Below are 13338 nucleotides of genomic sequence, written 5' to 3' on the forward strand. Positions count from 1 at the left end.
ATTTTCTCTGATCATGTGTGCAACTTTCAATCTACATATATGTGCAACACTCTATAACCTTTAAATTAACTTCTATTACTGTGCCTTCCTAACTACAGGTTTTTGGGCTGGAATAAAAAATTCTTAATTAAAAGGTACAATTGTAAAAGCACTCTTGCCCTTTCACATCACACAAAGGTCTACCTGCACATTTCAGGATAAGGGATTGCATGGGTTTTACACTTTGCACGATTTTCTGTGAATAGAATGAGTTCTCTGAGCTATATTCTGTTGTGCATATATCTCTTTAATGACCAAGCTCCCACTGGCTTTCATTATAACTAAATCTCTGTCAAAAATGGCTCCACGGCCCACCTCATGACTATGCCAGCAGAAAACAGGTTATATTTTAAATGGTGCTTAATTTTGCATAACAAAACTGCATTTAAATTGCACTAAATTATGTCAGTTTTGCACAGACAAAAGCAAAACATGAGATGATGGCCAGAAGGTTTAGACGTAATCTTAAACTCTTGCATCCATCTAGGCAGCCCTCCAGACCATTGGTCTTTGCCTGCTAAGCCATTACAGAAAGGGGAAAGACCATATGCAAATCGGGCTTGGTCCCACCCCAAAAGGCGCAGTCCAGCCCGAACTGCTAGGTCAGATCCCATACCTTCTGCACAAGACCACAAGCACCCACAGACATATTTCGGCCTCAGGTCGTCATCAGTGAGTTGTAGTTTGGGTCTCTGTCAAGTAGGCACGGAACCTTGTGTGGGAATACCCGTCACACTCTGGGCAACTAAAGCAAAACATAAGAGGTGATGGCTGAAATGTTAAGAATTAATCTAATCACTCTGGGCAACTCTCCAGAGCATGTCTGGGAGTTCCTTGTGTTTTCCGTGCAAAGGGCACCTGGCCTAGCAGTTTGGGCTTAGCTGCTCTCATTGGTGGCAATACTTGACTGATTTGCATTTCGCTTTACCCTCTTTTGCAATGGTGCAGACTGGCTAAAAAACAGTGGTATGGAAGGTTGCCCAGAGAGTGCCGGTGGTTCAGATGTATCAAAAGCCTTCTATCTATCACTGTTTTGGTTATAGTTTTGCACATTACAAAAGGCACTTGGTTTTGATGAACACGAAATCTGAGTTGTTCCTTTTTAGCTCACTGAGTTCCTTTTTAGCCCACTGTGTCCCTGTTCAAAATTGCACCCCCTTGTTCCCAGGCCATACTTATTCCCAGGGAGTTACCATAGACCATTCCATAGGGCAATCTGGAATTTATTTTGGAGCAGTCCTTTTATTTTAAATGTGGCTTCTTATTTTTGGAATGCTGCCTGGACCCCCTAGGTTTTGAGTTGTTCCAACAGCACTGTCCCTTTTAGCTGCTGTGGTCAGACTGATTCGGATTGCTCATCTCCTTCTGAGTAGAGACCACTTTCTGCAGCCTCTGTTGAAAATCAGCACTGCAGTAGCTATCTGCTCTCCCCCCAGCCAGTCATCTTCTAGTAATATCCAGCATAATTGTGATACATCCCATCTATCTGTGTGCAATGTATTTTATAATCAAAACTCCTACTATTATTGTATGACTAAGTGGTGTGCCATATCTTATGACTGGGCAAGGTGTGGCTATCCGCCCCAGCCTTGAAACTTGCAAGGTGGGGGGGATATTGCTCGCCACATATGGACTGGCATTTATTTGATGTGATATAACCTTGATGTGAATGTGCTAATACAATCAATATAAGTATAATCTACACATCAGTGAGCAATTTGTGCAATTAACTATGAGATTTATGTTTTCAAATATAATTCAGATTATTTTGATAATATCCATAATTGTAGACAATTTGACTTTGCGGTTCACTGGAAGATATATTAGTAATCTATAATGCCCAATATGTTTTAGGTTCCTAGGATCTTCCAATATAAAGTTATAGATGTTTAAATAATTGAATCACAGTTCGCGCGACAAAATATGAACATTTTGTTCATCTTAGATTTAAATGTACCGGAAGAAAATATATATTTCGAGGGGATTTGTTCCTCTGACGTATTCCACATCTATAACAGGGAATCACCGTAGTTGCGGTGATTTCCTGTCATAGATGTGGAATATGTTGCCGGAACATCCCATCGAAAGAACGTTACCAGGTAAGAAAGTAACTTGTTCTTTTGGCCACACAAGGTATTCCATGTTAAACTGCAAACAAGCTTTTCTCTTGGGGTAAACACTGTTTCATGAACAGAGCCTGGTAAACTGGTTTGAACAAAATGAGGCAGAGGAATCTTTCTGTGGACAAAACATCCTTCTGATAAATCTGATGACACAATTTCCTGAGGTTGGGGCTGTACTGATTCAAGCTCAATCCAGTTTGTATGTAATCAACAGTCTCTCAAATTGAACAGAATATGGGGACATTCAAAGTAATTCAAATGGTGATTCCTTGCCTCATTTATAAATGCATTATTTTACTCTTCATATTATTCTACATTACTTTACTATTGGAAAGAAAGAGGCGCATGGCAATTATAGAATCATGCTGAGAAATTGAGTTCTTTTTAAGCTTCAGATCTGCAAAATTAAGTTTTCTGGGTTGCAGGCTGTTAAGACGGATTTCTGAACTCTGTCCTGGTGGCGCAGAAGTTCAGAAGGCCAACCTAATTACTTGGAACAGGGTAACATCTGGACGAGCCAGACCAATCAAGGTAGCGATCGCGGCGGTCAAGACTAGGTCTCAAGAGGGGTGAGGGTGACTGAAAGCCTGCAATGAGCACACAAAGCAAGATCACTTACAAACTACTCCAAACAGTTGTTATATCAAAAATATATACACATTTATTTTAAGGCCTTTAAAACAATGACCGTAGCGAGAAAATCACAGTATCACAATATTAAGCCAAAACATACCATATCAACACAATATATATACAAATACGACAGTCGCAAGCGTTATATGCACGAAATGTGTAGTCCACCTGCAAGGGAAGGAAAACAGGCAGTGCGATACAATGCTTTAGACTCAGTTCGCCTTCAGAGGCACCTAACTAGATGGAAGTCCGAGCCCTGCGAAGAGTGGAGCCTTGTGCTCAAAGTACCTGCACGCGCTGGTGCCAACGGGCAAAAGGAGAAGCTCTTCGAAGGAAGTCAGGCAGTTCAGTTTAGTGCTTACAGAAGAAGAACAAGTTCTGCGACTCAAGCGCAGCCTCCACAGTGGGCAGAAGCAGAGCGCGAGTACGGCAAAAGGGTGCTGTTTTACACAGCGGGGAAAAGCAATGGGCTCCTGCAGGAGGGCGACCAGATCCTAGTTAAACTACTCACCGGTCCCCGATGCAAGCAGACCCAGGCTTCTCCGCGTCAGTTTCAGCAGCTGGCAGGTTCAGAAGAGCAGGGAACGCCTCGTCGTCGTGTTGAGTAAAAAGACATCCCAATCGAAGAAACCTGCACAGTTTTGTCACCACAGCCGGGCAACGGAGCGGCCGTGTGTATCTGAGCCAAATGTACACTACTCACTTCCGACCTGGGAACGCCAAGTGTACGAAGCGTGTGAGAGTGACAAGGATCGAAATACAACACAACCTGGCGGCGGTTACAGAGCAAGACTCCAGTGTAAGCTGGTCAGTCAGCTGGATGGCCCAGAGACGCTTCCGAAGGCTTACTGGCAGGAGATGATGAAGATGCCGAGAATAGCTGTTCCCGCTATTCCAAGGGACGAAGCACCAGTACAGGCCTTATGGTTCGATCAAAGGTGAAAAGGGTTTCACAAGGCGACAGCAGTGCAGAGGAGGAGTCCTTCAGCGGGTCACCAGCGATTCCTCGGTCCAGCCTCTTGGTTGCAGGATACTTGGCTCCTGTATTCCTTCGTTCGTGAGAACTCAGGAGATCGACATGGTAGTGGTGTTTCCAGCCCCCTCTTATCCACGGTTCCCTTCGCGCCAAAACGGAGAGGACCCAATGGGAGATCCACTCATCAACACTCACACCATTCGTGGACCAATCACGGACCACGGTGGTCCCAGGCATTCACACCACCCTAGACTCTCTGGCACCCAGGATGTGTATTGGGACCAGACATCCCAGCCCACATCCTGGAGGCACACAAAAGACATGTAGAAGCCCGCGAAAGCATCTGTGTTTCGCGGGAAAGTACATGCCCAAATAAGGAAGGCCCCGGGTCGGCTCGACCTGGGGAAGGTGAAGGGAGCAAGACGGTCAACGGACAGGACAAAGGAGCCTCGTGGTCTGGCCATTTTGGGAGCCAGGCCACCATTTTGGGTTAAGCGCAGAAAACACGCTTAGAACGCCAAAAGGAGCTCAAAATACAAAGAAACGATCGCTGACACCATTCCCGTCCCTGAATCACTTGCACCGATCAAATACAATCCTAAACGAGTATCTAGGGCCTGTAGAAGGCTAGAGACCCAAGAGAGCTGTAACTTAGCTTACAGTGCCCTCTTGTGTCATGTTGCACTAAAGCCGCAACATGATAAAAGAAACTATGGGAAACAGCGTTCCCCGGTACTGACTGTCTTAAGGGCATGTCAGTTTCCCCGTAAGAAAGGAGCGAAAGCCCAGAGGAGTGCGGCAGAAGGCTGCACTTCTCTGGCAAAGTCAAGAACAAGGTGAACAACAACAGCAAAAAGTTTAGGGGTTGCCACATGGAAGGAAAATTACCTACAATTACGAAATCTTTCCTAACACAGGCTAGGTTTATTTGCTTGTAATCATAGTTCAGATTCCGGGGCCTTACCACTTCCACATGTGGCAAAGTTTAGATTTCTCCTGAAATATTTCTCCATGTCCTTGGCATCGACAATCCAGTCTCTGGACAAATGTTCTTAAAGGCCCTAGAAATGTTTATATGAATGCCTCTTATGTGCATATTTGATTATAAGCCTCACAAGGGTGCCCCCTTTTTGATCCCGGTAGCGAGTATGAGGTGGAAAGCTGCATAACATAACATTTTGGGCAATGCCCTCTCACTCTACACCAAATAATTCTCCATATTTTCAGTTTGCTCCAGAGAAATAGCCCTCTGCTCCACATTTTAAGATGGCTTTTCAACATGTGTGTTGTACAACATTGAGCTGGCCCTAATAAAGCCAATGTTGATATATCTTCCTGGTACCACACATAGTCGGACACTTAGATGAGAATAAGACATTGGGAAGAAGGATGGAGGTATGCTACAGATCCAGGGATCTATCTCTGTCAGGGAAAGCGGCATGGGTGCGGATAGGGAATCCCTCTCCGCCTGGGATGAGAGGCCTAGCAGTTGATGCCAAAGAGAGTCTTATTCCAACGGTGGGGTGTGGGAGTTGGGAGTGCCTCTGTCCCTCTCCACTGTGCCTGCAGGCTTGAGAAGAGCAGCAAGATCTATTACCCCATGCCTACACAGCACCATTCTGGACAGTCTTTCTTTTTGACCCAAGGGACACTTGCAGTGTCAGCAGCCGCGGCCAGGGGAGACCCCGCAAACAACCAAGCCCGCAGAGAGAGAGAGAGCAAAGTAGACAAAGTAATTAGCAGACCACACAGCAACAAACCAAGCCGCTACACAACCTGCATTTGTGCAATATCAGTCTGGGTTGGAGCGCTCCAGCTGGATTTAGTTGCTCAGAGAAGCGACCCACACAAGCACAACAATGCGAGCATAGTGCTGCACATGAGGTGAGATCATCATGGATGTTTGGGTAGGAGGGAATTGGGTCATGCCTCATTGATTATGATTGTGTTTAGGTTGTGTGTAGTGATGAGGTATGCAACGTCTGCTGCAACTGAGCATTGATGGGCATGAGTCTCTGTGCGTTTTTCAGGTGGGACTTGGGTGCCAGTGTGTTCGATGTGCCAGTTAGTTTGATGTGGATGAGGTTCTGTGGGTTGGAGCCACATGCGAGGGCAGTGCATACTGGCTGTTTACTGGTGAGGGCGGGGATGGAAAGGTTTGAGTGGGGCGTGATTCACATGCTGTTGACTTGCATGGGATTGTAGAGCAGAGCTTCTGGCACTTTCCCGGTCCTAACAGGACCAACAAGTAATGTCTCTTTGATTCATCTGACATTCTCTTTCGACACCAGGGTGAGATGTGCTGTAGAATCTAAGGGTAATGAAGGACTAGAAAGGGACAGTGCTGGCAAAATTTAGCAGTTATAAGGAAATCTGCAAAGAAGAGATCCTGTGACACAGTTCCAATTGTACTGGCTGACCAATTGCCTAATTTAATTTCTTCACAAAATGATTAGCATTGCAGTTGGTGTCCTTAATAGACTGTGCAGGATACATCTCAGTTTACTGTGGTATAAATGTGGCAACCATGATGCATTGTTAATAACGTAAACCTAATTAAATAAAATTAGGGACAGCCATAGTTGCATTATGACCAATATTCTTGCATTTACACCAATAAAAATGTACACATTTGCATACATTGGATTATTAAATGTCTGTTAAAAACCTGATCAGTTTTTGAATGTATTGAAGCCTGTGTTAGGAGGTAGGGGCACAGCGAGAAATAAAGGACACAGTAACAAGAAGTTTGCCAATATAAGAACACACTTTTCCCTTTTGGGATAGGGACCTATTGAATTATGCCACTGCGCATGCTGCATTCTTTTTCATTTGTGATGGTAATTACAGTAAATGTTTGTTGAATGCATTAACAGTGTTTGTTTTGCCCTGTAGAACCCATGCGGACACCGAAAACTCTGAAGATTGCAGAGATACAGGCCAGGCTCATTGCAGTCGACTGGGAATCATTGGGCTACAATATTACCCGCTGCCATACTTTCAATGTTACCATTTGCTATCATTACTTTCGGGGACGAGGCGAGAACAAGGCAGACTGCTTGGATATGGACCCTAAGGCACCGAAACATATTGTGGATCACCTTCCTCCCTACACAAATGTCAGCCTTAAAATGATCTTGACCAATCCTGAAGGAAGAAAGGAGAGCGAGGAGACTGTAATTCAAACCGACGAAGATGGTATGTACATAACACATTGACCTTTTCCATTTTTACCCCAAATTATATTTAATTGCAAATATTCCCAGCTGAAATTCCTTTCTCAGTTGAAACACTTTCTTTATCCTGTCCTGAGTGTGTTGGCAAACAACCTGATTAGTAATGCCATTTTTCTTTTCGGTATAATTTTAACGGTTGTTCAATATTTGCATCCCAGGGTCACTTAGACATTTGTAGAGATCGTTTGCTGCTTGTAGACCCATCTCAAATCATTGAGGGGAAAACAGATCAAGAGTCCAAGATATCAAAGGAAGAATTCAATAAGGAGTGGGGAACAGGGAAGAACATCTTTTTACAATTGTTGCCTTTCGTTTGGCTTCTCAGAAGTGCATCAGCTTCCATATAAGCTCCCATGGGTACACGTTTGCAGCTTAAGTAAAAAAACAGACTTCCACTCCTTACTTATACGTCCGTTCCCCTTTCCTCCATCATTGTGGGCGTCACCCAACATGGGAATGGTACCAGATCTTTGGCATAGAAAAATGTAGCTTCCCCTTTAAATGTAATATTGTGTGCTATGGCATCGTCTCAGGTTTGGGAATGCCCCGCCCTCCGGCGCCTCAACTCAGTCCCTTTTTCTGCACGGACGGTGTCGGACCTGGCAGCCAGCGCAGAGACTTCTTTCCGCTTGCTCACCGTTTTTTTTTTTCTTTTTTTTTTAACCTTATTTAACTTCCCTTCAGTGCCTTGCCTCCCCCTGCACATATCGGCTGCAGGAGGATTCACAAGATGTGCCTCTTGCGACTGCTTGTTCCCGGCCTCGAACCCCCATGCACTAGGTCATGAGTGTTTGAGGCCCGACCACCACTGAGACGCTTGTTCGGCTTGCAGCGCTCTAGGTCACAGGGCATTGAAGAAGCGGTTGTCGCGGTGTATAGAGATCTACCACACTTCTCCTCTTCCCCACCTTAAGGCCATTGTCTCCAGGACATCTCGTCAAGACAAGGTTAGTCCCTCTGTCCAGCACGGCTCCACAGCGTGGCATCAGCGTTCCTCGAATTCAGTTTCTGGTAGGCATGCTGCTTCTAAGCCTACCGGCTCCTAAGTCAAAGGGTCTGGGGGTTGTTCTGGGCGCTTTGTGGACAGACCTGAGACCGTCCTGGCTACCGGCTCCGAAGCTGAGAGGCCCTACCAGGCTGTCCTCGGAAGGGCGAACAAGTTCTTACTCTTCTTCTACCCAAGGCGGTAAGGAATCGAGTGCCAGCTCCAAGAGTCTGTTGTTGGCACAAACCAGCATGGCTACCGGCACAAGTGCCAAAGTCGTCCAGCCTACCAGAGCTTGCTCCGAGGTTGAGTCCGGCTGAGGGTTCAGCGCCTACCAGATGGTTCGCTGAGATCAACGCCTCTGCTTCGAATGCAAGACCCTAGCTGTTTCCCTACTGTGTCTTAGACCTCTTGGCTCACGGCCTCCATGCTGTCCCACCCAGGGCCTGGCTAAGGCTTCAAAATGGCAGAGAGGCATGTGGCGGAGTCTGCCAGCTGCGCATCCATCTTTGAATCAGCTCAGGGCCCGCCAGTGCTTTCGCCTGTGAAAATTGGCTTTGAAAGATGATTCCAACACCCTCCACCCCTGCCCCCCCTGGAAATGGCAGCGGTTCCTACTGTGCAGGCTTCTGGTCTCCTCAGGGATACATCTACCCATCACAGCCTTGCGGCTACACGCACCAGGCGCCTCAGCGCTTTGTCCAGGTACGGAGGCCCAGCGCCTCGGAGGGCCAAGCCCTTAGGGACCTGGCAGCTTGTGAGGACCGCTTCTTTCCGCCTCATGAGTTCCCCTCAGTTGAAGGGGCTCGTGAAGGACATTGTGAAGGTCATCCCGCAGGTGGCGCTGTCCCGCCCCCCCGCCCCCCCACCCTCCTCTGGGTACTCCTCCCGTTCCTCCAGCACTGCCGGTTCCAGTGCTGGTCCCTCCCCCAGACCAGGCCCTACCAGTTGTTCTGACACCTCCTCCTGTACCACAATTGCCTGTCCCAGGGCCCAGATTCCCCTTGTTCTATGAAAAGGGGGTGGGGTAGATGATGGTGACGCCCAGGACGGTGAACCCTCAGCATCTGTTAAGGCCTTTCATGACTGCCTTCCAGGGCCTGGCAGAGTTCTGGGGGTGGGGGCGTCGGGGGGGCGGTGGGGTAATCTCTCTGCTAGAGGAAGCCCCCCAGGAGCCCGGAGTGCTAGCAGAGGTCTAGGGGAAACGCATCACGATCCGGTCTGGCATCCCTCTCCAGAACAATGTTTTGCTGGTGGCACAAAAGGTCTGGGAGAAGCCCAGACCAACGCCCAGATGATCAATAAATTGGATAGCAGGTCTCTGCTGACGGACGGGGAGCCAATCCTCCTGGTCTCCCACATGCAGCCTCATTCCTCAGTGGTGACTGCGACCGCCTTGTATTCCAAACCATTGTCTTAGTCTTCCTCCACGTGAGCCACCTCTAGTTGCCTCTCCAAGGAGCACAAAGTCCTTGAGTGTTTGGGAAAGTGCTGTTATTTCATCTCAGGACTGCATCTGCGGCAAGCCAACACAGACGCCCTCTTAGCCGCGGCTAACTAGAAGCTACGGTGGGAGCTCACAGAATTTCTGACCGACCACCCTTCAGACAAGCAAGCGTCTTTAAAGGCTGGGCTGGCAGATGCCTGGCCCATTGCGCAGGACGTCATGGAGTCTTCGATCTCCCACATCGACAGAGGGCTGTACTTTGGGGTTGAGATGAGAAGGACATCCTGGATACATGCCAATAGGTTTTCATCTGAGGTGCAGGAATGGATCCTGGGTCTGCCCTTTGAGGGTGTGGACCTTTTTCATTCGTCAACCGATGACGAGTTGACTAAGAAGAAACCCTCCACTCAAACCGCCAATTGCTTAGCCATCCTGATAAAGCTAGGTCAGAAATCCTTCCCACAGTCCCAGGACAGGTCAGAGTTCAAGCCAAGCACCTTCAGTGGCTTGAAGGGGTTCCGGGACTGTGGTACATGGAGGCCTGACAGGTCGCCTAGCGACAACAGGAGGAAGCAGCAGAAGTCATTTCACAGGTTTTGCCACTTGCCCTCCTCTGCACCCACCTCTGACGCTAAGAAGCAGTGATGTCAAGTTCTGGGAACACAGCTCGCCTGTGGGGGTGTTTTAGGCTTGATTCCAGGACACCTGGATGTGTCTTTTCAGCAACCTGTGGATGTCACGTCCACACACCCTGGATCACATACACAAATACCCCGGATGGTGGGTGCCATCGGACCATGCCGAGGAATGACTAATTTGTGTCCCTTCGGAACACAGACACGGGACGGGGCCCGGCGGACTTTGTCCTGGCGCCTCTGGCACCAGGCTCATGTGGGGAATTGATATTGGGTTGCATTAATTCCATTGGACCACTTATTTTACAGGCCTGTTACTTGCAAAGTGCTGGGTGTGGCCTTCTTGGCCCAGCTTCACGTGTCAGTGACTACGTGTGGTGCGGCGTGGCAGACAGACCAGGCTAATGGGTGGGGCCAATGGAGCCCAGCTATGTAAGACGCTTCATCCTCGGAGCCTGTGCTTCGCATTAACTTGCATTCAAAAGCAACGTGACACTTAACGACGTATGAGCCTGCAGAGAAATACTCACCCAGGAATCCGATGCTCCGCCCTGCCATCTCTCCACGGCAGTCTTCAACGAGTCTGGTCGCTGCAAAAGAAGAAAAGACAAGGTTAGCACATCTCAACAACTGGAAAGCCGCGCCGCATTTAAGAGCATGCGCTCAACTCTACAATACAACATACCTATTACCTGCAACCGTGGATCCAGTTCTTCATTGCTCCGGTTACAGCATCCGTGCTCAGCAGCTCCAAGGCCCCGCTTCCACCAACTTCACTAGGGGAAAGAGCAAAAGAACAGGATTAAAGAAGGTATGGACAATAACACACAGAACGGACACGTGTTGAAGAACGAAACAAACGAAAAGTGACGGGAGACGAACAATACAAAAGACCAGCAAGGAAAGGCTGAAAACCAACATGCAAAAGAAGACAGACAAGATTAAGAACACTACTTACCAAAAGAACTGAGTACTCACAGCTGGACTGGACTACTGCCCGCAAAGGATCAGTGAAGGAACTCGGTCCTTGGCAATCAAGCGCCCCTGCCAGAAGTAGCAGGACGGAGTGCCCACAGACTTTACTAAAAGGTGAGCAAACTGGGACAGTGCACCTATAGGAAGTACACTCCTGAGGAGGGACAGAAGGGTGCAAGGTCGCAGCTAGCATCACTCAGTGCTCCCCTTTGTATTCACGCAGGTGTGACCCTGAGAAGCTTCTACCGCAGTCACTGGTGCCCAAGGCAAGCACATCCCAGGATGCATTTCACCCCTGGGAGGGCTACAACCGTGCCCCAACGCCCCCCCCGAGAAAAGGTAAGCGTAACAGTGGATCCTATCTGTTTTCTCCACAGGCTTTAGTCTTCCTCCTCAGTTTCCATCCTCTCCTTTATCATATCGGGTCCCCGTATCTTTTACGGGAGGTCCTTTCACTCTTGGAGATGCAGGACATGAACTGGTTCATCTTTTAGACGGTGGGGTGTGGGTACTATTCCAGGGTTTTTGCTGGATGGAGTAAAGGGGTCTGAGTCCTGTAGTCAGTACAGTGAGTTACTTTCATTTCTAGCAGGAAAGCTCGATTTCCAAAGCGTGACTGCATAGCCCAAAAACAGTTCTTCCTACATTCCTCTTATTAAGGAAGAGTAAGTGTTCCACAACAATTTTTTTCAGGGGTACACAAATGTGTTGGTTAACAGAGAAATTACCATTTTCAGTGAGTGGGGGGACCATATGTAAAATCAAAATCGACATTGAAAAGCCCTTTGTATTTAATGGTTGGGCTCATGCATCCAACACAATCCAGAAAAAGTAGAATTATGGTTTCCCACTTTTCAGCCTTGCAGCATGATTTTACATGGCCTGTGTGTGTCATCTTCTTATCAGAGTGCAACGTGGAGACTAATCATCTGCAATGACTTCATAGCAATGCAAGTGGAGCTTATCAAATGAACACAATGGAATTGCATGCTGTTCTTGCAGGAGCTTTATGCCTAAAGACATTAAAAACAAATATGGTCTGGTGTTTGGCTTGTTAAGTCACGTAGCGTACAAATAGGACACTGCCTTGGATTCAAACAGTGACTCTGCTGCATCACATTACCTTGAAAGCAAAATAGGGGCTGTCTAACGAGTAGTACAAACTGGAACCATTGTCTCAAGAGATGACCAAAAAGTAAAAGAAAGCTGCAATAGCATTCGCTCAAAAAAGCTACTTTAAACAACCCTAAGATGATTATTATCCCTAAGACAATCAGCCAGCTTCTTCCAGTAAAACACCTGTGTACATCACTATTTGGACTTAAAATAACAAAAAATAAGTCCAATGAATACCATGTCTTCCAAACATGATTTAGTAAGCCTGAAGAGGAAAGTAGGGAGGTGGAGGAGGGAAAGGGAGGGGGAAAGAGGGGGGGGCGAGGAGGTGGAAAAGGGGGGCGGAGGAGGAAAAGGGGGAAGGAGGAGCAGGAAAAGGGGAGCAGGAAAAGGGGTGCATAGGGGAGAGGAGGAGGGAGGAAGGGGAGGGGGAGGAAGAGGGAAAAGGGGGAGGGGTAGGAAGAGGAAAAGGGGGGAGGAGGAAGAAAAGGGGGCAGAGGAGGAAAAGGGGGAAGGAGGAGCAGAAAGGGGAGCAGGAAAAGGGGGGCAAAGGGGAGAGGAGGAGGGGGGGGAAAGGGAAGAGGAAGAGGAAAAGGGGGAGGGGGAGGAGGAGGAAAAGGGGGAGAGGAGGAAAAGGGGGCGGAGGAGGGGGAGGGGGAGGGGGAGAGGGAAGAGGAGTAGGAGACACAGCAGGGCGGATTCAGAAGGAGAGTAGCCTAAGGAGGGTAGAACAGTGTGAGATGGGGAGAGGCACACCCAGGTGGGAGAAGTGTCTGAAAGCCACAACCCCTTTAGAACTCCCCTTAGTAGGTCCAGAGGGAGATTTGACAAATGAGGCAATTGCATTTAGGCCGTCATTGAAAGACACTGACCTTAGACAGTAGAGCTCAATAAACTCTAGACACTAACTTGGGGTGTAAAGATCCCTGGGTATGAATGAAAGAGCTTTTTCTAGACGAGAGAGCGAGGACAAGCCCTTGGCATCAGTGGTCGAAGTGGGCAGGAGCGGTTGGGAGCGGAGCTCCTCTACATTTATTAATTGAGCTTTACCGTTCCTATACTTTTATTTTAAAAACAAACCGTTCCAAAATGGTTTTGTTTTAAAATAAGTGTAGGAAGCAGTTGAAACTTGTACTTCAGTGCACTGCACTGAACGTGCCCCAAAACAGCAGG

At 47.8% G+C, this 13338-nt stretch overlaps 1 protein-coding gene across 18 annotated transcripts in view; it reads left to right on the plus strand.

Moving 5' to 3' along the window:
• Positions 1-13338, plus strand: part of PTPRK (protein tyrosine phosphatase receptor type K) — a 1571968-nt gene that overhangs the window by 883927 nt on the left and 674703 nt on the right. For all 18 annotated transcript variants that reach the window (XM_069607477.1, XM_069607481.1, XM_069607480.1 and 15 more), the window contains one exon: positions 6667-6969. In XM_069607477.1, the coding sequence (XP_069463578.1) occupies positions 6667-6969 (303 nt within the window). The remainder of the gene's footprint in view (positions 1-6666; positions 6970-13338) is intronic.

This window comes from Ambystoma mexicanum, chromosome 4q (assembly GCF_040938575.1).
Source record: "Ambystoma mexicanum isolate Mex_15411 chromosome 4q, UKY_AmexF1_1, whole genome shotgun sequence".
Lineage (NCBI taxonomy): Eukaryota > Metazoa > Chordata > Amphibia > Caudata > Ambystomatidae > Ambystoma > Ambystoma mexicanum.